The sequence below is a fragment of the Arvicola amphibius genome, chromosome 1, assembly GCF_903992535.2.
Source record: "Arvicola amphibius chromosome 1, mArvAmp1.2, whole genome shotgun sequence".
In the NCBI taxonomy this organism is placed as follows: Eukaryota; Metazoa; Chordata; class Mammalia; order Rodentia; family Cricetidae; genus Arvicola; species Arvicola amphibius.
The window spans coordinates 146,453,873-146,479,467 of record NC_052047.1 but is presented as its reverse complement, the minus strand read 5'-3'; the positions used below and the strand labels follow the sequence as shown (position 1 = coordinate 146,479,467).

General features: G+C 52.0%; 1 protein-coding gene across 2 annotated transcripts in view; it reads left to right on the top strand.

Annotated features, from left to right (window-relative positions):
• Positions 1-25,595, top strand: part of Ano1 (anoctamin 1) — a 154,015-nt gene that overhangs the window by 67,504 nt on the left and 60,916 nt on the right. Inside the window, exons 3-9 of one of the 2 annotated variants that reach the window (XM_038329185.1) lie at positions 2,133-2,465; positions 14,013-14,111; positions 15,408-15,559; positions 16,947-17,001; positions 20,400-20,451; positions 22,339-22,404; positions 22,908-22,963. In XM_038329185.1, the coding sequence (XP_038185113.1) occupies positions 2,133-2,465; positions 14,013-14,111; positions 15,408-15,559; positions 16,947-17,001; positions 20,400-20,451; positions 22,339-22,404; positions 22,908-22,963 (813 nt within the window). The remainder of the gene's footprint in view (positions 1-2,132; positions 2,466-14,012; positions 14,112-15,407; positions 15,560-16,946; positions 17,002-20,399; positions 20,452-22,338; positions 22,405-22,907; positions 22,964-25,595) is intronic. The other variant, XM_038329186.1, reaches the window with a different exon arrangement.

The following is a 25,595-nucleotide window of genomic DNA, read 5'->3' as shown; positions in this document are numbered from 1 at the left end:
CCCTTATTCCCCTACTCCCTTTTCATAGCCTACTGATCCTTGAAGGAGGAGGATGTTGTCCTGCTGCTTCTGAGGAAATACATGGCCCTTCAGAGTCACCAAGTAGCTGGGGACATCCTCCTGGGGGAGGTAGGCAGGGACTGCCCAGCTGCTGGTGTATCAGAGTCAAAGTCAGATCAAGGCCAGGCCTCTGGTTATTGGTGGAATGGACAGGATGGGCTGAAGCGGGTGAGAGGGACAAGAGGCACTATAGAAGGCCAGAAGGGAACATGGAAGGGAGTAGAGAATCCCACAACCGAGGCTATAATAACAGGTGTCCAGAGAAGGGAGGAGAACCTAGCAAGCAAATCCTGGGGAAGACTTATGTCTTCCAGTACCATGCAGAGGAAACTGAGGTCAGGACTGCAGCCAGTGAGGAGGGAATCTCCACCCAGCTTATAGTCTTTCAGTTTGGGAAGGGTTCCTGGAGGAGGCTTCCTGGATGTGGTGCAGAAAGAGACCTGTAGGTAGTTGCTGCTGCTAGCTATTGTGTTGGGCCTCACATGCCACCAGGGAGGACCTAGCTGGTGCTGTCCTCCCCACCACTCTGTGTGGACCAAGAGCTGGCATGGGGGAGGTGCAGTGTCTCTGCATGGACCAAGAGCTGGCACAGGGGGGAGGGTATTGACTGCTCTGTGTAGCCCGTTAACCTCTGGGAAAAAACTGCCGGAATCAGGTGTTCAGGCTGGGTTGAAGCCAGCTCTGGGGACAGCTGGCAGTTCTAGGATGTTCCTCAGGCTGTGTCGAAGCCTGGATCTCAGTCTTCATCCTTCCATGCTAGAGCCCAACACTGGGATTGGGTTTCTGGAGGCCCCAAGGTGAGTGAACAAGAGCCTCACACATCTGAGCTCTGATCACACAGCTAGTTGGTGGCCCTGGAGCCATCGTCGTGTTGCCTGGATGCTAGCTGCCAGAGGTTGACATTGTGCCTGCAGATAACCTAATTCATTCTGCCCGGCCTCAGACCCTGCCCTACATACGTCCTTCTAGGGGCCTTCACTTTGTGGCTTTTTCAATAGCTTTTGCCAGGAGTCAGACAGAACCTTTCCCTCCAGAGACCAGGATGACCTGTTGGTGACCAGGCATGACTTTACATTTTTGGGGGAGACAAAGACCTCCTTCTAGAATGTGGGCCCCAAGAAGGCCATCCTGTCTTCTATGTTTGAGCCCATAGGACTGGATCTGGCTCACAGTGGGCATCTATAGGAGTGGCTGTCCCTTGGTATAGCACAGAAGTGGCTCATGATCTCGCAGATACTGAAACGCACAGGTGCTCAAGTCTCATAGGATATGGGACAGCCGTGTTGGGGGCAGCTTGCCACATAAGCGCAAGTACCCAAGCTTGGATTCTCAGCATATATGATAAAAAGCTGGGCATGCTGGCATAACTATAATCCCAACACTGGAAGGGTTTAGGTGAGAGAAATTCTGGGCTCACTGGTCAACCAGCCTAACCTAATGGGATAGCTCCAGGGTCAGTGAGAGACCCTGTCTCAATAAACAAGGATGATGGTTAAGCTCCTTGTTTTGTTCTTGCAGAGGACTTGAGTTCTGTTCCCAGCATTCACACGGAGGATCACAACCATCTGTAACCCCAGTTTCAAGGGTCTGGTGCCCTCTTCCGGCCTCCATGGATACTGCACACTCATGGTGCACATACATACCTGCAGGCAAACACTCATACACATAAAAAGAAATCTTAAAAAAGAAATGAAACCAAGGAAGATGCTTGTTGTCAACTTACAACTTCTGCACACATGGGCAAGTTCAGCAACCTATGCGCATGCACATACACACAAGCAAAGGAAAATTAAGTAATATGCTGGGGTATTTGTGTAGAACTTGTGCACAGTGGTGATTTTAGTGAGGAGGAAGAGTATGCAGGCTCTCAGTACAGAAGCAGGTGTTTCTAAACATTATATATCAGGCATTTCTTAGGTTCTGGCTGCATCAAGGGGGCTCTGAAGCCTAGCATGTTTGCTGAGTGACTGAGGGAATAGGTGAGCGCAGTACCCAGCTAAAATCATATTTCCAGAGGCCCCTTGAGAGCCACTCCACACTGAACACAACTCTCTCTCTCTCTTGCCTCACAGCTGCTCAACTCCCTGTCTGTGGACCCTGATGCCGAATGCAAGTATGGCCTATACTTCCGGGATGGGAAGCGCAAGGTGGACTACATCTTGGTGTACCATCACAAGAGAGCCTCGGGCAGCAGAACTCTGACCAAGAGGGGACTGCACAATGACATGGTCATGGGGACCCGCAGTGTCAGGCAGGACCAACCCCTTCCCGGGAAGGGGAGCCCCGTGGACGTGGGCTCACCCGAGGCCCCCATGGATTACTACGAAGATGACAAGCGCTTCAGACGGGAGGAATATGAGGGCAACCTGTTGGAGGCCGGCCTGGAGCTGGAACATGACGAGGATGTAAGTGTGACCTTGTGTGGGCCGGGGATATTAGGTCGACGTAGGCTGAGCAGGTCTGTTTGCAGAAGGCAGTGGGGGCAGGTTAGCTCTGCTCGTGGGGCCATAGTGGACTAGAAATTGCTTCTAAACAGCTCTGGGAAGTCCCAAGCCAGCCTCCTCCTCGAGCAATTGCATCTGCCTGGGGCAGAGCTGGCCAGTGACTATGACCTTGAGGTCAACGCATTTCCTGCCTCAGCTCAGCCAGTGCCCGGCATGGGAAGATTTGCTGGGTCAGAAGGACGAAGTGCGGAACTGTTCTGGGGGCTTCTCGTGGGTGTCCGCGGTCCTTCTCCAAGCCTTAGTTTCTCAACCTGTGAAAAGGAGATCGGTCTGTAGGTTCTTAGGGACCCTGCTCTGAAACCTGCATCTCTGTAACACTGTGTTCAGGAAGTGTAGAAGTTTTGGTAAAAGAAGTTTCTAGACAGAACAAAGGATCCACTGTCTCTTCCACTGCCTGCTGAGGCAGCCGAAGAGAGTGGCTCAAATCATTGCAGCTCTGAACCACTCAGCCAATTGCTATGTGCTTCCTGGTTGACATCTTACCCTTTCAGCATGAGTATGTTTGGGGAAAGGCCCTGCTCTGCTAGTGAAATCCCAGTGCTCAGGAGACTAGCAGGAGGATTGAGAGTTCAAAGCCAGCCTGGGCCACATAGCAAGAGACTGTTTAAAAATAAGAGACGGTGAGGCCAGCGAGACAGCTCAGTTGCAAGCATGAGGACCTGAATTTGGTCACCAGAACCTGTGTAAAAAGCCAGGCATGGTGATACACACTGGTAATCCCAGACCTAGGAATAAATACTACCTGAGGGACCACGGCTGAATTCATCCTCTGACCTACGCGCGCGCGCGCACGCACGCGCACACACACACACACACACACACACACACACACACACACACACACCGCTGAGGTTATTGTCCAGTGTGACACGGTCTCGGGGTATTGTCCACCTTCTTGGGGTTGGATTCCCTGGCAGGTATTTGCAAACCCCTCTGTATGTTCCCTGTGGCAGTCTTAGGGTACTTAAGGGAGTTGGGATCAGACAGCAAAAGTTTGAAGGTGAAGACTCGGGGGCTACTGGATCCCAAGGCTGGCAGCTAGAAAGAACATGGGTGTGGCTGATCCTCTGTGATTTCTGTCACTTCGAGCAGGGCTGTGCCTGGCTTGTCCTTGTCCTCTCAGGCCACCTCGGGGCCTTTGAAGCATACTGCTTCTGTGCAGAGTCTATGTGCAGAGCTTTTTATTCCTGGAGGAAGGAGAAGGTCTTTCAAAGGCTATGGGTCCCCCCGACCCGACCCACCGCCAGGGCATCCAGTGCTTGTGTTCATCTCCATGGCTGTCTCTTGCATGGGTTCCTCTTTCTATCTGTGAGGTTCTTTCATGGAGCAATTTGAAGCTCCCAGGTGTGGGCCCTCTAACGCTGGGTGACTCAGATTGACTTGTCAGAGCTCAGCCTCTGAACCGAAGGCCTCGGTTTTCCTATCTGGAGACTGGAGGTAGCAACAGCCTTCAGGCAACAGCATTGGGCACAGAGCACATCTTTGCTGGTTGGGATTCCTGTTATGTCCCAGTTTGGCCTGGGGGTGCACACCTGAGCCTCAACACCTGAAAGAAGCTGAGGTGAAAGAGAATGGTGATGCTGAGGGCAAAATCAAACCAAAAACCTGCGGGAGTGGGGGAAGGGGCGAAGCTGGGAGAGAGGGAAAGGCAGGGAGAAGGGGGTTTTAGTAAGTGATGGCGTCTCTCTTCTTAAAACATGAGGGTTTTGGTGATTCTTGTTTTATTCCCCCAAATTTCACAGATAATTTGGCTCTGGAGCTGAAGAACGCTTTGTAGCAGTTGGTTTGGTTCTTTAAAAAACAAACTATGAGGTGCTGAAGAGAGGTCTCTGTAGTTAGGAGCTCTGGCTGCTCCTGCAGAGGACCCAGGTTCAGTTCCCAGCACCCACAGAGTGGCTCACAACCATCTGTAACTCCAGTTCCAGGGGATCTGACACCCTCTTCTGGCTTCCCCAGGCTCCTGAATGCACGTGGTGCACAGACATGCAGGCAAATACTCCCATAATTTTTTTTAAACAAAAAAAGTCAAAAGTGAAATATGGGACTGGGGTGGAGCTCAGCTGTAGAGAACTTGCATGGTATGCCTGAGAACCTGGAGTCAGTTCCTTGCACAAAAAGAAAGGCACAAGTACATGAGACAGTCCAGGTTTTCTGCTGTGTGTGTGTGTGGGGAGGGGGGGGAACGCGGTGTTCATGCATTCGTGCGTATGTACCTGCCTATGTAGCTCAGAGGATAGCCTCCGCTGTTGGTGATCTTGTTTAAGGCAGTCTCTTTGTTGTTTGCCACTGTGCTGCATAGCTCAGGCTATCTCTCCTATCTGCCTCCCATCTTGTTATGAGTCCTGGGTTATAGACACATGATGCCACACCCACCTTTACATTGGTTCAGGTCCTCATACTCACACAGCAAGGATTTATGCACTGAGCCATCTCCCAGCCACCCACCACTACCTATTTGTGGGGACAGGGTTTTTCTATGAACCTGGGATTGCCATTTCAGCTAGACTGGCAAGCCAGCAAAGCCCCAGGATCCACAGGTCTCTACCCGCCTGTGCCAGGGTTACAGGTGCACACTGCCACATCTAGTTTCTGTGAACTAAGCCTGAGTTTGTCCAGGTTCTAGTTCAAGCTTCCTACACAACAACCCTGAGTGGTCTCCCTGCTGAGCCTTGAAGCTATCACCTGGTCCCACCAGCCTGCTGGAAGCTTGCGAGATACAGGCCTGGCAGGGCCACAGTTAGCATCTGCTGCTTGCTGTCCTGGGTGGAGCAGAGGCTGGGTCTGGACGGGCTGTTTGGGCACGCATGGCAAGCAGAGATGTGAGTGGGCCCTGGCTGCCGAGATTAGCAGGCACGGCCAGCCCAGCAAGGTCAGGCTTGTTTAGGGGTGAAGAGCTAATGAGCTGTTCCCCGGGTGTGCTCAGATAACAGGGAGCCTGAGGGCTGGCAGATTTTGAAATGAGAAAGCCTGTAACGGGATCCCGATTGCTCTCTTACTCAATTTGAGGCAAAAATGTCAGGATTAGGTATCTTCTGTGGGGATCTGAGCAGGTACCCCAAAACTCTGTGCCCTCCCCATACCCCACACTAACACTTGTGCCATTGAAACTGGTCTCCCAACGTGCATGCCATGGCATGTGACCTTTAACCACAACCCTAGCCTCTGCTGGGCTGGCGGTGGCTCTCAAATCCTGAAAACTAAAACTGTCCCCTGTGATGTTGCCGAAAGTGTCTGGGGCCCTAAATCACCACCAGCCAAGGGAACCCTGTTTCCAAGGCTGGATGGGGAGGTGAATGATGACCTTGAAGGACATGAGATATCCTGTGTGTGCCGTGAGCCACTTCTTAAGCTGTCACTGACCACAAGGTAGCATTGCAGAGGTCTGCCCGCCTTCCTACAGCCAGTGGATATACACTACACTGCTTCTGCTGTCACCAAAGTGGGGGTCACAGTCTGTACCCAAAGCACACATTGAATCTCTGTCTCTCAGAGGTTGTGGGGGTGTCTAGAACTAGGGCAGGCTGGCTTCAAACTCCCAGAGATCCTCTTGTTTCTGCCTCCTTATGCTCAGTTTAAAGATATAATTTCAGCACTCTGGGATTTTTTTTTCTGCTTTTTGCTATTAAGTTGGCTGTTTCAAACTGGCTTCTTGAAGCTGGGTGGCTGAACTTGGCTGGGAGCAGTGACCTGGGAACCCGGTGCAGACCAGACCCCCTCTGCTTGCTTTCTCACTGAGATCACTTTACTCTCCCGAGTTTGTAGGGATGACATGTGTCCTGTGGTACTGCTAGTGGACAAGGAGCAGTGCTTAACCACCAGGTGACAAGTGTGCTCAGACGTGTGGCCACTTCAGACAGCAGATTGCATCTCTTTACATTCTGGAAGCCACAGGTCGCAAGTCAAGCTGTGGGCAGAACTGTACTCTGCCCCCTCTGTTGTAGCTCACATGTTCTCTCCTTGTCACAGACAGTCCCTCTGTTTGGGGTCCACTCCATCCCAGTTCAGCTTTATCTCAGCCTTCTCACATCTGCAAAGACCCTCTCCTAAATAATGACCCGCCTCAGGCCATAGCATTTGAGCTGCTGTGAGGGAATGCTTTCCTTAAACCTACCTCATGAGTAAAGCTTTGTCTGCCCTGGAGTGAAGACAGGGCAGGGTGGCCTGCAGGCCAGCAGAGGCTTCAGCATCTGAGGCAGAGAAGTGGGGCTCACAGCCTAGGCTAGGAACAGGTCTGCCTGGAGCTGGCCTGCCTCCCCATGGGGCCAGAGTGTACCCTATACACCCACAGGCTCCGATTCATCAGTCCTGGGGTCCTAGACTGTCCTCTGAGTGGTAAATGAGGGAACTCGGCTCCCTGAATGCATCCCCAGAAAAGGGAGGAGTGCCCCTACCCACTGCTCAGTCCCAAGAGAGGCCCCCATGTGACCACAGAGCCCATAGGGTAACTCTCTTTCCCACCCCCACACTGAGAAATTTAGGATGCCTCACAGAGGGACCCTGGGTGAGCAGGAAGGACCAATGCTTTGCTCCACAGGGGTCTTTCACCACCTGCTGCCCTTGAGTGGTCCTGCACCCCTGGATGAACTGCGTGGTGGGGACTGGCAATAAATCCTTTATCTTGCTTTCTCTCGCCTCTTGTTCCCTCCACTTTGTTCTTTCCTAGCTCTCTTTTTCTACCCTTCTCTCTGCGTCCCTTTTTCCCTCCCACATGCCCCCCCCACTTCCCTCTCTTTCAGTCCTTGTTTCTCTCTCTCTCACACACACACACCACCTCTCTCTCTCTCTCTGTGGGGTCAGCTTCCAGGGTTCCCATTAAAGAGACAAGAGAAATTTGTGACCAATGTGTTTTCCTCCAAGAAAATCCATTAGCATTTTTGAAGCGGAGCCTCAAAGCCGGCTGAGTATAATTTATGTCTTTGGGGTCATTGCTAAGAACACCACAGGCTTAAGTCCTGGCGTGTCTACAGGGGGTGCCTGGGGCCCTCGCTGCCCTGATGCTGCACTTGACCCTGGCTTTGGCAGATCCTCCAAGACTGTGAACCCAGAATCTCATCAGTGCCTGTTTGATCTCCTGCCGCTGTGTTCATGCCAAGCTGGGGGTCACACAGTGTGGGGGCGACGCAGCCTCTGAAGTGTGGAATGGAGTTAGATAGAACTAGCTATTTCTTGGATCAGGTGGCTTCCCCTTTCTGTGTCTCAGTTTTCCCCATCTGTTAAATGGGGTGGTAAGGAGATTTTACTCATGAGTGGTGGGTGGGGCTAGGAGAGGAACGCCAGACCTGGCACGCAGTAAGAAGTACTTTCCACAGCTCCCAAGGTCTGGGCAGCAACAGTGGCCTCACCCTATCACCACCAAGCAGGATCAGGACTCACGTTCTTGAGGAGAAGGGCAGGGTGGCCATGGCCCCAGGGTAGGGGTAGAGGCAGGAGCATCCATTTCCCGCTGTTTCCAGTGATTGTAGGCCGATGTGGGGCTCAGCACTGTGTGTGTGTGTGTGTGTGTGTGTGTGTGTGTGTGTGTGTGTGTGTGTGTAGGGGGTGCTTCAGCCCTGGGCGCCTTCATGAGATGAGGCTCTTGGCCAGTTCATGGGATTCATAGGCCTGGAAGCAAGCTGCTCCCACCCTCACCCTGTAGGTTTCCTGGCAAAGTGTGGGAGCACAGATCTGGGGGGTCAGTCTAACTTACCTCTGATCTTAACCCTGGGCTCCACAATGTAGAACTGTCTAGAAAGCCATTTGAAGACCCCTGGCTTTGATCTGTTCACCCTAATACATGCACCATTTCCCCATAGTCTCCCCCAAGGAGGAACTGGGCTCTTGCATGCTGCAGTGCTGGGCTCCAGGCTGGATAGACCTATATCTCCCAGTTCTGCCACATGTTGTTCTCTTTGGTCCCTGAAGGCCCATGCCCCATGGCGCTACTCTGAGGCTCAAAGCAGCACAGACTGTTGTCCCTCTAGCTTGGTTCGTTCCGCAGAAGCATGCTTCTTTGGCCATGAATTCTGGGTGTGTGGATTGTGCATTCATGCGTATGCACAGCTTTATGTATGTGTGCATGTGTGTGTGAAGGCCAGAAGACAACTTTAGCTGTTGTTTCACCCCTTGTTCTTTAACACATTGGCTAACTGATCGGGCTACACTGTCTGGGCGCTCGCCTCTGCAGCACTGGGATTACAAGTGGTCAGGCCACCATGCTGGACACTGTGGGTTCCAGGGATCAAGTAGGTCCTCCAGCCTGCTTGTAAGCACTTCCTGACTGAGCTAACTCCCCATCCCTTCCCACCCTGGGAAGCTCACCCTGGCCAGGGGGAGGCAGGTGGCTTCAGGTAAACTCTGTCCCGTTGTGGCTGTCATCTGAAGTCCTCTCTTTGGCCAGGAACCCTGCCGGGAGCTGTTAGCTTGAGATAGGCCACAGCCCATGAGTGCCCCGTGGGAGTGAGCCAATGTCCCCAAGCTCTCTGGGATTCTTCTAGAGGACCACACCAGTCCTCTAACCCTGCTTTCTTTGGGGACGCTGTTCGCCAACACCGTGTCAGGATTTTTTTCTCAGTACGAGTCTTTGAATTTCTGGAAGTTCTGTTTGGTTTTTTCCCAAGCCGGCTGCGTCAGTTTTTAATAGTTTCCTGTCCTTTGCAGGCCTTCCTGTCCTGAAGTTTATGTCTTTAATTGAGGTGAGCGGGCCTGACCTGTCTGTCATCTATCTAATGAGCTCACACTCGCTAGCCAAGAGCACTGGCTTCTGTCTCTGTCACTTGTTGGTTCTCCCCAGCCGTATCCCTGGGTTGTTTAAGCTCAGTGGGGTCAGCTGTCTCTGTGCCCATCAAGGACTTCCTGAAACACTGTCAGGTCCCAGGACCTGAGCTGACTATGGTAGGAACTGTCCCTGGCCACAGCCACAGGTGAAGCCATCACACCTTCACAGGTGGCTTTACTCCTCTTTCTACTTTGTCTTCTCCATGCTCTGTAGGGTGACTCAGAGTAGCAAGCATGCTTGCGAGAGTGTGGGGTTGTTTGGTGGTGTCTGCCCATTCCTGGGGTGTAAATCCTCCTATACCCTCAAGCTCTTCAGCAGCCACCAACCTCCTGTCCTGGGGTCAGAAGAAAGTGACTGTTCCTTTGTGGGACTCATGAAAGGGGAGCTAGTCTTCATGGGAGGGTCCCTAGCGTGTTCCTTCCCACCATGGCTGGGTGGCCGTTGAAGCCAGCTCAAGCCGGGCCTGGTTCCCACCACACCCTCTGAAGACATGGTTCTAGTGTCCTCAATGGATCTTCATTCGCTGTCATGGCATGCCTTGTAGCTCCCTGCCCTGGTACCAGCTGTGCAATCTTGAAGGCAGTGCATTAATCATTTTTTTTCTAATTGTAGCCAGCATTTTTTTTTCCATGGAGGATTGCCCTAGTGAGGTGGGGGGGAGGGTGGCTTCACCATAAATGGCAGCAAAGGTGTGACAGGATCTGTCTTCTGATTTCTCTGTTATCCAGTAGGCTTCAGGCATAGGGCTGGAGAGAAACACGTGCAGGGCCTGGCCCTGACATATTCTTGGCAAATGGCAAGTGAGCCTGGTCCACCCTGAGAACCAGTTCATGGCTCCACAGATCCCAAGGCTCAAATCTGAGGTTAGAGTTAAGAGGACATTCCCCTAAGGGTGGGTAGACACCAACCCATTCTTGCCATGGACTCTGGGTCTCCCTCACACTCTGAACATGGCTAGCAGTACCCATACTGTGGGCATGCCAGTTAGCAGGCAACCCTTCCCCACCCAGGCCGCACACTAGTGGCAACATATCCCAACCCCGGGGACCGTGCCTCACCCTCTGGGAGCTGTGTGGGTGGAGGAACACAGTGAGCATGGCAAGTGAGCACCAGATTGGGTTCCCATGCCACACCTGCTGTTCAAACATCTGGATCAAGTGTCTACAGATCTTCCCATCCCCTCACCACCTATAAGGGTACACTGAGGCAGATCAGAAAGTCTGCGAGAAGTGGGGACTGGGCCAGATGCTGAAGCTGTCTCCATCTGGTACACAATAGGCACTTACTACAGACTGGCTGCTCCCTTTCCTCTGTCAATCACTCACTGAATACGCTGTGCCCAGGGCAGTCAGCCATCCTAGGTGCACACTGGAGCAAAGCCATAGGTCTCAAGCTCATATCTGTTGAGGCAGCCATTGCCAGTGGGGAAAACCAGGTGGGAATCAGGGCATCAGACAGATGGGAGGTGTGGTTGGGCATTGCCTTGACTGCTGCTACACAGGGCTTCAGTCACAAGCGTGAGGTGATGTCCTCAGCCACATGAACCCTTCGTGGGACCTCTGTGGCTTTGGTTTTGTTGTTGTTGCTTCGATTTTTTTTTGTTTTCTTGTTGTTTTTTCCTCCCTCCCCCCTTATTTTTCCTTCTGTGTTTTGAGACAGGATCTCATGGCTATCTTTGACCTTGCTATGTAGGTGAAGCTGCTTTGAACTCCTGACTCTCCTGCCTGTCTGGGGTTACAGACATGTACCATCTGTGTGGTCAAAGTTCTGGTTTAATTTTCTTTTGTGTTTGTTTGTTTGTTGTTTGTTAATTTTTGAGACAGTTTCATACTGTAGTCCAGGCTAGCCTGAAAGTCACTATGTAGCCCAGGCTGGCATCATGGGACATCTTTTGAACTCATAACAATTCTACTTCAATCTCTTAAATGCTGAAGGTCCTGGAACCAGTTCTAGTAAAGTCAGAGTCCTTTCATTGGGGGCTCAGGATAGAAACCTAACTCCTCAGCTGCGCTCTATATGGAGCTAGGTGGCTTGACCTAAACCTCCCACATCTTCTGGCAGGGGACTTCTTGGGTACCTGTCCCTTCACAGATCCCTGTAGCCTAGCTAGGTTGTGCCCTCCCTGGGGTCTTATGTCCGTGAGTTTGTGGTTTCAAATGTCTCAGCACAGTAATCAGGAGTAGGGACAGAACTTAGTCTTTCACAGCCTTTGGCTATGACTGAAGGGACCTGGCCATCCCCCAAGCTCCTCCTACTGTGGGAGGGCTGTGGTCAGGCTGGGTACCACATTTTTAAAAACATCTTAGTGTATTTTTGCTAAATGGGTCCCACGACCCCTTCACCAACCAGATGTTTCCTTGGGAAAGACCCGGGCACTCACGTCAGCAGGGCCTGCTTTCCCAGGGATGCTGGGACTGCAAAGAATATTTTGGGTCTTAGCGTGCGGGCGAACACTACACAGAGATTAATCTTGGTCTATAGTGGAAAAGCTAGCCTCCACCACTTGTGAGCCACAACAGACATCTCCCCCTGACTCAGGGGTGTCCCATGACATCACCCTGTGAGTCACTGGGGCTGGGGACTCTGTGACAGGGCTGGCCAAAGCAGGAGTGGCCTAACTTGCCTTGGAGCCAGGCTGATGCTGTACTCAGCTGCTTCAGTCCCTTGTATTGTCTTGGCCTGTGGGCCCAAGGCTGGGGCTCAACCGCTAAGGGTACCAGAGGGCCTTTGTCTGCAAACCAGACCTCATATCACCTGCCTTATAGATAAGGGAACAGGGTCCAGAGAGGTTAAGACACTTGCCATAGACCACCCAGGCCTCCCAAACCCATCCCATCTGTACCAGGGGGCAGCAGAAGGACCACGGATTTCTATCCTATCTAGGGTGCTTTATCTGTCCTGGGATGATATCTGTCTCTTCAACGGAGAAGATCAAGCCTGTAGCCAAAGCCCTCTATCCCTGGGCTCTGGCCTGAACTATCATGCTTATCTGTGACAGAGTCTCAATTAGCCCAGGCTTGCCTAGCATTCCCTAAGAGGCTGAGAATGACTTTGAACTTGTGACTCTTCTGCCTCCACCTCTGGAGTGCTGAGATTACAGGCACACCAATACTCCACCCAGTTTATGGGGTCCTGGGGCTTGATCCCAGGGCCTCGTGCACACTAGGCATGCATGTCCCCAACCTTTGTCATGTCCCCGTCATGGTCTACCTCTTCCCACCAGGTGCTCTGCCCTGCAATGTCAGCTCCCAGAGGCACCAACTTTGTGACTAGGTCTAGACAAGTGTGCTTACTTCACCTGCCTCAGATGCTTGATTAGTTTGATTGATTGATTGGGTGAAACTCACCATGCTGCCCAGTATAGCAGACTAGCCTCAGAAATAATCCCACTCAGCATCCCAAATTTTTTTTTCTTGTAGGCCATCCTCAGATGACATTGGCCTGGTGGGTTTGGCCATTAGCCTGCAGCACACCTGAGTGAGTGAGTGGGCCACTCACTCAGCCTGTGATCCTGGGCACAGAAGGGGCAGGTCACACTGGCTTTTCCATACCTCATGACAAGCCCCTTCAGGTCTCAGAACTGTGGGCCAGAAAGTTCTGTAGACACTTGGGGCTGAGCTCCAGTCTGCCATGAAAGGTCTTGTGAAAGCTCTGGGCAAGGTCCCGCATGTGTGTGTGACTATGTAGACACCTGTCCCTTGACAAAGGCCCCTTTCCAAGGAACCAGGTGTGGCACTTCTGCCATTGGGGAAGCACAGCTTGGGTTTGAATTGGCAGCAGGAACTTGAAGCAACTGGCCACATCACACCCACAGTCAGAGCAATGAGTTAATACATGTGTGTGCTTATGCTTAGCTCACTTTCCTATTCATATACAACCTAGGATCCTAGGCCCAGGGAATGGTGCCACCCACAGTGGGCAGGCCTTCCTATTCATCAAGACAGTCTATTACAGAAACATGTCCACAGGCCAGCATGATGTTAGATTGTGTCAAACTGACAAAACAAGCTATTACACTTGTCTCAAGTCAAAGCAGCACTGCAGGGGGACCTGGACTTGAACTCTTGGTGTCCCTGTGTCGGCCTCTTTAAGGATAACAGTCATAGATATGTAGGGATGCTGGAGTTAGGCTACCATCAGAGAAAGAACTGCATGACCCCCACAGGAGCATCTGTCCAGTGAGCACTGAGAGCCCCAAGTCACAGCTGAGGGCTGTGGACCTGGAATCATGAATGGTCCTCTGTTGTTACCAGGTTTTGTAGGGGGCTCTCACTTAATTCCTGAAAACTTCCTGTTTTTTAGTGTTTTAAGATCCCTCCTGGCTGTGACCTGAGAACCCCTGATTCTTGCGTAAATTGCAGTGTGTAAGAAAGGTCCCTAGTGCCGGATGCTGGTGGCGCACTCCTTTAATCCCAGCACTTGGGAGGCACAGGCAGGCAGACCTCTGCACAGGCAGAGTTAGAAGCCAGCCTGGTCTACAGAGTGAGTTCCAGATCCAGGACAGTCGGGACTACACAGTGAAACCCTGTCTTTAAAAAAGAGAAGAGAAAGGTGCTTAGCCTTGGTGAGTATTGTCAGGACATGGCTGGTGCCAAGCAAAGGCACACACACCTGATCAGTCACAACTGGGTATCAAGGTGAAAGGGGTCATAGCTGCCAAACACCCTGACCAACAGCCCTTTTTCTCTCTGTAGACCAAAATCCATGGAGTCGGCTTTGTGAAGATTCATGCACCCTGGCATGTGCTCTGCAGGGAGGCTGAGTTTTTGAAACTGAAGATGCCCACGAAGAAGGTGGGTGGGAATGTTTATATTTTAAAACACTAGTCTTGGTTTGAGGACATCCGGAAGCAGAATCATCTCCACAAACTCCTAATCACTAGGCGAGAGGAGATATTTCCTATCCCCCATGAGGCCTCTGCCCCTGCCCTGGTGGTCTTTAGAGACTCTAGGCCAGGGCTAGATAGATACCTTAGTAGTCATTCTGCTCTTGCAAGAGAACTGGATTTCAGGTTCCAGGACCACATAGGGCTGCTCACAACTGCCTGCAATGTCAGTTCCAGAAGATTCAGCGCCCTCTTCTGGCCTTTTCGGGTACCTGTACACAAATGTACATAAACACACAGGCACACACACAGCCTTAAAAAAGAAAAGAGCAACACCTAAGGCTACACCCCACTGGGACAGGAGAAGGTCCAGGCAAAAAAGCTGCCCACTTTGTCCCAGGAATTTGACCTGAACAAATATAGTTCAGTTTGAGGCCTTGCTTCTTTGATGCTTGTGGGGTCTCAGATAATTTATCAGATTCAATTTAATTACATTTTCTAGCTTGCTGGGATTTTTCCTTTTAATCTCTGAAAACTTTATGGCTGAAGAGCAGCCTGCCAGGGAAGCTGGGCTGAGAGTCCATATTTATGTGTGGGGTGGGAGGGAGACGTTCAGTGCGGCTTTTCAGATCCACTGAAGCCGCTTGGATTACAGCTTTGGAAACAAAAAGACATTTGGGGCAAATGTTTTCTAGAATGTGTTATAATTGAGCTCTTGGCCCAACTCTCCTAAAACGCTGGGTCCTTTGGGTAAGCCTGAAACAGCAGATAGAAGTCCGCTGGCTACCCGGGCACTCTGTTCCCAGGAAGGACCATACCACTGTGCAGTATTTTTCTGACCATCACAGAAAGGATGACTTAGTCACTTTACATATTACCCTGACCAAAGCAGCTTAATGAAGGAAGAATTTATTTGCTTCAGTTTAGGGAGACCTAGACCATAATGGTGTGGAAGGCGTGGAGCAGGAGTGGAAGACGGCCGGTCACATTGAATCTATGAGCACAAAGCAGAGAGATGAACGCTGGTGCTCAGCTCACTTTCTCCTTTGTGTTCAGGCTGCGACCCCAGCCCATGGGATGATGCCATCCGCATGCAGGGTGGGTCTTCCACCTCAGCCCAGTCTAGAAACTTCCTCCAAGACTCCCAGAGGCTTGTTTTCTTGGTGATTCTAAATTGTATCAAGCTGACAAGAAACATTACCAGCTTTTACAGAAGTCAGAGCGCAGTAGAGGGGCTCATGTCTCCACCTGGTCTTGCCCACAGGTGTACCACATCAGTGAGACCCGAGGCCTCCTGAAAACCATCAACTCAGTTCTGCAGAAGATCACAGACCCCATCCAGCCCAAGGTGGCTGAGCACAGACCGCAGACCACAAAGAGGCTCTCCTACCCCTTTTCCCGGGAGAAGCAGCATCTGTGAGTCAGAAGAACAGGTTGATTCCCAGCTGCCCCCACACAGGGGAATGTGTTCTTATAGTACTTTGTGACTCTTCAGCCCAGAAGAGACTGAGGAAGCAATGTCTAAGGGCCCTGGTCACAAAGGAAAGAGGGATGAAGGAGTTTTGCCTGGCTTGGTAATGCTTAGGGAAAACTGTCTGGGCCCTGGCTAGAGCAAAGGTCTAGGCTACACAGACCTAACTTTGTCCCCTGAGCCCTGGTTCCTTGTCACGAAACCTCAGCAGCCCCTGGAGCAGCTGGTGAGGCAGCAATGGATTGATCAAGAAGTCTCCCTCAGGGGAGTCCCAAGGCCCTGGGGCTCCACAGTCAGCAGCATGTTGCCTGGCAGTGCTGGGTCTGTTCTGGAACCTTCCATCTTCCCTGTTCCCAAGGGGCAGTGGTGCATAGCCACCTGGCTCAGGTGGAGCAGTTGCAAGGCCTCCTCAGGCCTGGCCTCACTGGCAGAAGTGGGAGAAAGGGCTTGGGTACCAGATACCCAGGCAGTTTGGATGGCAAGGCCCAGGAGCAGGTGGCTTTGGGGGTGCTGTGGCCTCGAGGATGTCCAGGGTGCAAGGAACATGCACCCACACCTTAGCTCAGAACAGAGGCCTCTTTTGCAAAGATAGCAGTGGCTTTGGAGGAGCCACATGCTGCCCTGACTACACTGGCCAGTCTTTGGTGGACTGGACACACTGCCGTGCGACCTCTGCCAGCTCAGGGGCATGAGAGGCTCATACCCATTGTCCAAATCCTGCTCAATTCCACCCTCTTCTTACTAAGCATCCCAGGGAATGGTGGCTTCAGAGCTATTCTTGTGCCCTAGAAACCTCAAGCTATCTGTGTGTGGCCCAGAACACCTGGATACAAATCATTTCCCGAGAGCGTGTCCTCAAAGCCGAAGCCATCATGTGGAGGGATGACACTATCCCTGTCCCCTGACGCTGAAACTGGGACTTGAAAGACTGCCTGCCTGGGGTTTTAATTTCATCCAAACCAGGCTTGGCTGAGCATGGTCATACCTGCCTTCCATCCCAGTGCTGAGGAGGTGGAGGCAGGGGGATGAGGCATTCAAGGCCATCCTCAGCCACAGCCAGTTGAAGACCAACCTAGGCTATGTGAGACTTTGTCTCCAACAAAACAAAATGACAAACTGGAGTTGGAGGGCACCCTCAGTTGCCTTCCCAGCAATGGTGGTCTCAGAGCCACACACACTGGGCTGATTAGATCAGCTAATGCCCTGCCCGGGGACAGGGGATCCTATGCCTGCTATGAGGATAGTCGGACCCCTCAAGGTCACTGTTATTAGTGGATGAGTTCCCAAGCTGGGAGCCTACAGCAGTCACCTTGTCTCCTTCTCTTCCTGCAGATTCGACCTGACTGACAGGGACTCCTTTTTCGACAGCAAAACCCGGAGCACAATAGTGAGTAGGCGTCCTGGAATTGCTCGTCAGAGGGTGCTCTGGGGACCCTGGTGATCATTTCATTTCTCCGGAACTCCTCGGGGTGGAAGCCGGCTCTAATTGCCTGTGACAAAAATAATTAGAATAATGAATCAGGAGGGCAGTGGGTGGCCCAGGGGAGGGAGGCCCTGGCTGCTCAGTTTGGAGGAGGAGCGTGAGAAAGGATTAAGCTGCAGGAAGCTGGGGGAGGGGACCTCCCGGGCCAACCTCTAAGCCTGCGGACCCCCCTGGTCACTCCATCCTGGTGGAGTTTGCAAGGGGCTTGGCCGGCGATGTCTGAGCAGGCCTGGCAGCTCAGCCTTGGCACATGTATTAGTATAACATCCCAAGGCCTTTGCCAGTGCAGCCAGCCTAGGTTGCCATCTGACCATGCAGGCCACCCTGCCCTACTCAGGGCATTGGCTTAGTGTTTATCCTTTAGCTGCCAATTTGACTGCCAGCCAAGCTGGGACTGTGCGTGGCACAGGACCCAATTTCTATCTAAACAAGAAATCCGCCTGGCGGCTAAGGCCTGCTCTGTTCTCTCCTGCCTGGAGCATCCAGCCTGGCTGGGTCACAGTCAGGGCTGAGGGAAAGCTGCCCATTTGCCTGGCACAGGGAACTTCTTGCAGCCGCCACCCTGCAGGAGGGTGGCACAGGTCCTGTTGGTGAAGGAGACTCAGACCCAGGGCACGTAGATGTTCCCCTCTGCTGCCTCTTCCCTTACCTGTACCCGTAAGGAAGGCTCTCAAACTGTGCCAGAACAAGACTGATTCTGGTTTGTCCCCAACAGGGGCAGGGTAGCACCCCCATCAGCAGTCCCGTGGCGCACTGTGCTCTTGTTATCATTGGTGCTTTTAATTTTTTGCATGTTTACTAACTTACTTTTTGAGGGTGGTGAGTACATGTACCATGGTGTGTGTGGTAGAGGTCAGGGGACAACCCTAGGGAGCTGATCCTCTCCTTCTGGGGATTGAACTCAGATTGTCAAACTTGGCAGCAAGAACCTTTACCTGCTGAACCATTTGGCCTTCCCACTATTGATTAAGTTAGACGATTCAATTTCATGATAATAAGCAACAAAAAAACTTGGGCAAAGACATAGCCTCTGGTTAAACTGGTACTGGTGTGTTTGAGGGGCAACCATATCCCCCCTTGGCCTCTGTTTCTTGCGAGAACCCCTACAGTGTGACCCACAATGTCTCTCCCACATCATTGTAACAGCTATGTGCCCATGCTTTGGTATGTGTGTGCCTTGATTTGCACGTTTTCCAGGGTGTCCAATGCCTCTGGAAGAACTTTTGCAAGTATACTTTAGCTGTGGGGAGGTGCCTGACGTGGGAAGGGCTGTGAACAATTCTGACATCTCTTCCCGGTGATTAGCTGTGGGACTATTTGGTCTGAGATTCCCCTGGGTGAATGCTGCTATTTACATTGAGCCAGAGAGGGCACTAGGGACAGCAGGCGTGGAGAGCCATGACTCTCTTTGCTGCTGGGGGAAGGAAGGAGAGACACTACCTCCCAGAGACCCTGTGTGTAGACCACCTCTGTGTTCCAAAGGAATTTGCTGATTCGCAGACCTGCATGGCTGGTCAGGTCTCATCTCATGGTTTAGGCTACGGTATGACAGCCTCTTCCTCCTCACTGGCCACTTCTCTCTTGGCACTGGGGTGGCTCCATGTACAAGCTATTTGGAGTCAGAGACCAGCAGCTTCTGAGAGACAAGAGCCTATTGTGCTCTCTGGGATTTTAGACAGTGGGCCTGTAGGCAGTGGGGAGCCATAAAAGGTTGTCAGGTAAGGTGTTTTATGTACTCAGTTATGTTCACTCCCAAGGGTTGGCTGTGAGAAAGGGGTGAAAGGCGTGTGTGTAGTCACATGGTGCAGATGGGTGGATGTGGGGTCACGTGGTGGAGGTGGAGGGATGTGAGGTCACGTGGTGGAGGCAGATGGATATAGGGTAACATGGTGGAGGTGGATAGATGTAAGGTCACATGGTGGAGGCGGATGGATATGGGGTCACATGGTGGAGGCAGATGGATGTTGAGTCGTGGATGTCATGACTGTGTGAGCAGAGAGGAGGAGGTTGTTGTGGAATAAGCAGACATGACAAGTTAACCAGTTTGACATACGAGTGACAGAGAGGGTCCTGGAAAGCAATTGAGTAAGGATTTATTAAGCACCCACAATGTGCTGTCTCCTGGAGAGAGGGAGGAAGTATTGAGAACATCAGTCGCAGGGCAGATGGTGAAGGAGGGTGGAACGACAGGCAGTACAGGATAGGACGGAGCTGCAGCATAGGCCTTCTAATGTGACCCTGGGACTGTTTAGAACTGTGGGGGTGGGTGCTTTTACCAGAGGCTGCAAGAGGGAACTCAAAGCAAGAGTCTGGGGCTGATGACAGAGGAGATGAAGATGTAATGGCAGAGCCAGGTAGTGCAGGCCTAGAGGCCAATCGAGGGACACTGGTCTTGCCTGCGTGAACACAGCAAAGGGTTTGAGGAGTAATCAGCATGCTCAGAAATCCTCATCTGTGGATCATGGACAGAGCTATGCCTGTGACTCAGTTGGTAGACTGTTTGCCTAGATGACAGGAGGCCCTGGGTTTGAGCCCCAGCACCCCATAAGCCAGACATATGGAACACACCTGCAGTGCCAGCCCTTAGGAGGGGAAAGCAGGAAGAGCAGAAGTTTAAAGTTGTCCTTGACAATAAATATGTTTGAGGTCACCCTGGCTACATGAGACCTTGTCTCAAAAATAAAATGAAACTAATTAAGTCATGACTGTTTATTCCAAGCCCATTTTTCACAGAGTTAAATTGAGGCACAGGGTTGGTGGTGCAATTTGCACATGCTCTCCTAACGCAGCCCCTGTCAAACAAGACTCCTCAGCCAGGGCTCCTGAGAACACCAAGCAAAGTATCTCATTAGTCAAAGAGATGTAAAGAGAGATGGGGTCCCTCCATGGGGGCTTCTTTTCTTGTGCCCAGTGTGGTCAGGGCCTTGAAATCCATGGCCACACCTGGCCCTCCTCTGGGCTTCTGACCCACACAGAACAGCATGCCAGCTCTCTGCTCCTGCTCTTGCCTCCACAAAGGGGCATGAGCAGCTGCAGGGCACCAAGATAGCTATTGTGTCTCCCATGCCACTCCCGTCCCCTTAGTTCCTAGGAATGTGCCCACTGCACATGACTAACACCTTGTTAGTCTGCTCCAGGAAGTGAAGAAAGAGGGTTCTCTGTGACCCCTATTTCACTTACCCCTGGAAGTTACTTGCTAGAGTCCCAAACCCAGGACCCTCCTGGTGCCCTGTGATTGTGGCCTTTGACTGGCAGAGCAGCAGAGTAACCACTCCCCCTTTCTGTCCCTCCCTCTGCACTAGGTCTATGAAATTCTGAAGAGAACAACCTGCACCAAGGCCAAGTATAGCATGGGTAAGGACACTCTGTGGACTTGAGGTCAGCGGCCGCTTCTGAGTGGCCTTCTTGCCTCTGAGCCCTCTCAGGGGGTGGGCGTCTGGCTTGGGGCTTCCTCAAAGATATTTGATTTAAGCCTATGTTGGTTCAGAACAGAGGGCTGGGAAACTGGCAGAAAAGCCGTGCTAGGGTCCTGTTCCTGGTGGATTTATAGCCAGGCGTTTTACACCCAGAGGCGCTGTGCCCTTGGCTGAAGGTTCTTGGTATAAGGCCAGCTTTCCGCAGAGAGACCCTAAACCATGAAAAAGAAACAGACAAATGGTCCCAAACTCCTCTTTGATTATAAGTTCAACAAGAAAGAATGACAGGGGTGTCCCTTGGGGACCACAGCCCAGTTCCAGGCTGTTGGAAATAGCACCCCAAGGAGAACAGTGGCCAAGCTGTTGTGTGACCTGACTAAGATAGGCCAGGCTGCGGGGAGGGTTCTTTCAGGACTCAGGGATGGCATGTAGCCTGACTAGTGTGACCTACAGGTGGCTACAGGGAGACTCTGAGATGCCCAACCCCATATCTTGATTCATTGGAGTTAGGGACAGCCAGAAGCCCAGAAGTTCTGTCCCCATTGGCCTGGTCCTTGCAGACTGTATGGACCACTAGAATGAGCTTATCTTGCACCCTGGGTGAATGGAGGAAGAAGCAAACTCGGGAGCTTGTTCAAGTCACCACTGTCAAAGCACAGCTGGGACGAAGCCTCTAGAAGTAGAAAGGGTACGTGACTCCAGTTCAGGCACCATCATAGAATTAAATGTGGCTTCCATGGAGGTCTGTAGAGCAGCCTGGACTGGAGCTAACCCCTATTCTATCTTGATCGTGAGGCAGAGGGGCTGGGTTGGTTCCCAGGCCTTTTTTTTTTCTTCCTAAACTTCTCTAGTTCCCTTGCCTCTGTGTGGAAGAGAGAGATCGGGGTGCCTTTGTAACCCCACTTCATAGTGGCACCTGGCATGGGAGCTCTACTGACCAACAAAGTCACTTAGTGACCCTTCATTGACTAGAGATGGGCTCCTGACAGCCTCTCTCCGTCCCAGGGGCTGCCCTCAGGTACTTGGGTTCTAGGGTAAGGAAACAGAGAAGCTAGAATGCTGTCTCACAGATGGGGCTGAGAACACTAGAGTGATTGAGAGCCATGGTCAGGGAAGGCCTCTCAGATGAGGACAGAGAAGACTTAGGAAAGAGGGTTGGCAAGCTTGCCACACAAACCCAAGCAAAGCCCTGTGGCAGCTCCACTCTAGGTGCATGCTAGGAAGGGTGAGGAGGCCACAGGCCAGGATCCAGCTCCACATATATTTTTGGTGAGAGGCGAACTTTCTGCTTCTGAGTGTGGCTTCAGTCATGCGCTCTTGCTGCCTCTGGTTGTGATTCCTAAGTGTTGCTGGGTGTGCCTGGCTATTCCAGGTCACTGTCCAAGGAGATGGTTGTCGAGCCACATTGCATAGAATCAGCTTCCAGGCTGTTGAGAAAAGTTGGCCCACATGGGGTCACCTAGAAAGCCACTCTGCCCGGCAGGGGGTTCTGGGGCAACAGTTGAAAGTCTGGGGGGACAAGGATCCAAGACATTGGTCCCGAGGATGTCAAAACCAGAGCAGTTTTCCAAGATCTCCTCCATCCCTGGGTCCTCTTTCCTCCCACCTTCAGTAGCAGGGTCTGGAGACAGGCACAGCATCCCTGCAGCAGACAGGTGTAGATGTGACTGTTTTTATTTCTCCTATGCCGGTGTGGGCTCTGGGCCCAGCCAGCTAAGCCCCAGCCATCCTCCTTCTGCCCTTTGCCTCTACCAGCTTTCTTCCCCAAATGTAGCTTTGACCCTTCCAGGCCCTTCTGTGTAACTAATAGCCAATGTATAAACAGGGCAAGGAGAGGGAAGAAGGAAGGACTCTGCCCTTCTAAGTAAACGGCGGAAGTGTGGGAAATACGGTAAGAGCGGGGCCTCCTCTTCCGCTTCTCCCATCAACTTACAAGCTAATTCCAAATTGTATGTGTGTTTCCTGACACCATCAATTTCCCATCCGTCCATCTTCTCATGATCAGCTTTTCTGACCGCTCGGAGGCCATCTTTCCATCTGCAGGCTCTCCCTCAGGCCGGTGGGGGTAACTGGCGAATCTGAGGTTTGGGGGTAACTGAACTACTCCTGCCTCCTTCCTCAGGGACAGAACTTCCTCTTGGGGTGTGCTCTGCGTCTTCCTAACCCTACCAATCAAGCATGTTGAAATCATCTCTAGTGGATAGCTAACTCGCCCTGCTGAGTTCTACCCCTGGGAAGAACCCCAAGATGGTGACCAGGCTCTGGGTAGCCTGGTGTGTCTGGCTTTGAGCAACATCCTCCCTGTGAACCGGAGCACCCTGTGACGGCTCTGACTTCCAGATGTGGGGCAGCAGGCCTGCTGGTCCTTAACTTCTCTCTACCTCTGTTTTTAAGGCATCACCAGCCTTCTGGCCAACGGCGTATACTCAGCCGCGTACCCTCTGCACGATGTAAGTAACCTTCACACATAAATTAATTCTGCATCGTTTGATTCCCCATCCACCCCCAATCTTCAAGGGCCACGCCTCTTGGGAGCTCCAGTTATCCTGTGGTCACAGCTTCCTGCTTGGCCTTCTCTGTCCCCCTCAGTGGGAGCTGGAAAAGTCACACACAGGGCTGTCTTGGCAGACAGAACAATCCCATGAAAACAGGGAAGACTGTGGGAGAGGCCAGGCTGGCTTCCTCCATACCTCGCAGCCAGCTGATCCACAGGGTGTTTGCCCTGGCTCCAGCTCTGCCACCCCGGGCTCTGGCACTCACCAGGGCTCTGTGTACAGCAAATGGCCAGCTTCCTGGGTTGAGTGTCCAAATCCAGCTGGCCTCTCTTTGACAAATTTCACTTTTGCTGTGGCCAGGGGTAAAGAGATAGGGTGAGATTGTCTCCTTATTTTCTTCATGGAAGCAGGGATTAGGCTGTGGGGCCTGAGGAGTGTGTGAGCCCCAGCAGAGGCTCCCTGGAACTCGCCAAATGTAGAGTGTAGCATAGACCAGGAGCCCAGAGCAGGAGGGAAGGAGGACAGGCCTGGTGGTTGGCAGACCTGGATCTCATGCTCTGCTCTTGCTTCCACTGGCCTTGAGAAGCTCACTAGGACTAATGCCTGTTTAACGGCAGGACAGATGTGGGTATCAGAGCAAGTCCAGGCAAGAAATCACTTTCAGGAGGAGACAGGATTGCTGAAATAGCACAGGGCAATGGACCATGTGGGGGCCTTTGCGGGAGAGGCCAAGCTAGGCTCATCTGTCCCCTCATCTTACCTTCCCACCCCAAACTGGGACCCTGACCACACTGTAGAGCTGGGGATTTGGGGTCAATCGGCCCAGCTTCCCCACTCTGTGTCTTTGCATGTGCTCTTCTTCTCTTTGCCTGTGGCGATGTTTTTCTCTGCCTCTTCTCTCCAGTCCCCTTGATTCCTTCCCCCCCTTCGCTGGCCTTCCAAGGCCCCTTATCCCACAGGGAGAGGGCTGCTGGGCCACAGTGTGCGTGCGTATGCGTCTCTCTCTCTCTCTCTCTCTCTCTCTCTCTCTCTCTCTCTCTCTCTCTCTCCTTCTCTTTCTCTCTCTCTCTCTCTCTGTGTGTGTGTGTGTGTGTGTGTGTGTGGTGTTAGCTGTTAGTGGGACTCGGGCTCTCTGTCCTCCTCCTCAAGGGATATGTTGCTTTGTAAATATTTCCAGGGTATTGCCCTGATCCTTCAGGCCCTGACAATACTTCTGGTCCCTCCCATGAAGTCTCTGCTCCACTCTTGAGCCCCCATCTCTTCAGGATACCACTGGGCTCCAGGATACAGCCATGCCCAGCCTAGCTCTGCCCTGTCTTCCCTGGTATAGCTGGAGCCCAGAAGTTAAAGTGTTTCTAGGCCCTGGTCTGCTTTGAGCTGGCCCTTTACAGCTTAAAGGGAAAGGATTGGAAAACTTTTCACAGAACCTACTACACTCCAACCACTGCATACACTGGAAACTTTATCTCATTTAACCCAGTGAAAATACAGATTCAGAGAAATTTAGTAGCTTTCCAAAAGTCACAGATCCCTGCGAGGAACTGCGAATAAAGACCACTTGTGATTGGCACCCTGTTGCATGTCCCTAGTGGCGCCACCACGTGTCTCCCTTCCCTGAAGGTCAAATGCTCCATCTTTGCCAAGCAGACCTGCCATTGTTCCTTATGCAGCAGCCCTATGAAAGCCTATGTGGTGGCCACTCTTCCCATGTTAAAATTGGGGAAAGAGGCTTGTGGAACTCAGGCAGCTTGCCCAGGAATGCACAGCCTAGAAGCAGAGCCTAGAACTTCTGGACATTAAGGAAATTTCCACCCATAAACTTAGCAAACAACCAAACAGCACACATTCCATTAAGTATCAAGTTCATATTGAAAGAACTTGGGAAGTCAGGAGTGATGATGTCACACAGCTGCCATCTCATAACTCAGAAGGCTGAAGCAGGAGGATGGTGAGTTTGAGGCTAACCTGAGCTGCCTAGTAGGACCTTGTAGCAAAATATTAAATAAGCATGCTTTTAATACCAGCACTTGGGAGGCAGAGGCAGGCAGATCTCTGTGAGTTCAAGGCCAGCCTGGTTTGCAGAGCTAGTTCTAGGACAGCCAAGGCTATACAAAGAAACCCTATCTCCAAAACCAAACATGCAAGCAAAATACAAAACTAATTCTAGGAAAAATAACTTGCTCTGAAGTGAACCAGGTCTGCCTCGTGCCCTTAGAGGGCACAGATGGAGGTTCAGTGAGATTGGACCAGAGAGGGATTAGTGGCTATGCTCACTCTACAGTGCTTGGTGCTTGCCTGTATATTCTGCATCCATCTCCTGTCCTCCACTCATGCCCCGTCTTCGTTCCTGGCCTGGGGCATTCTCACCCTTTCCCCATCCCTGTGGACTGTTCTTTCTTTCACCTACTATCTCTAGGCAGATGTTGGGCACTGTAGCCAGCTGGATAGCCATGGTGGCTGTGGGCACTCTCACCAGCTGGGTAGCCATGGTGGCTGTGGGCACTCTGATCAGCTGGGTAGCCATGATGGATGTGGGCACTGCGGCCAGCTGAGTAGCTAGCATTAGTTCTCTGAGCTAAGAGTCACC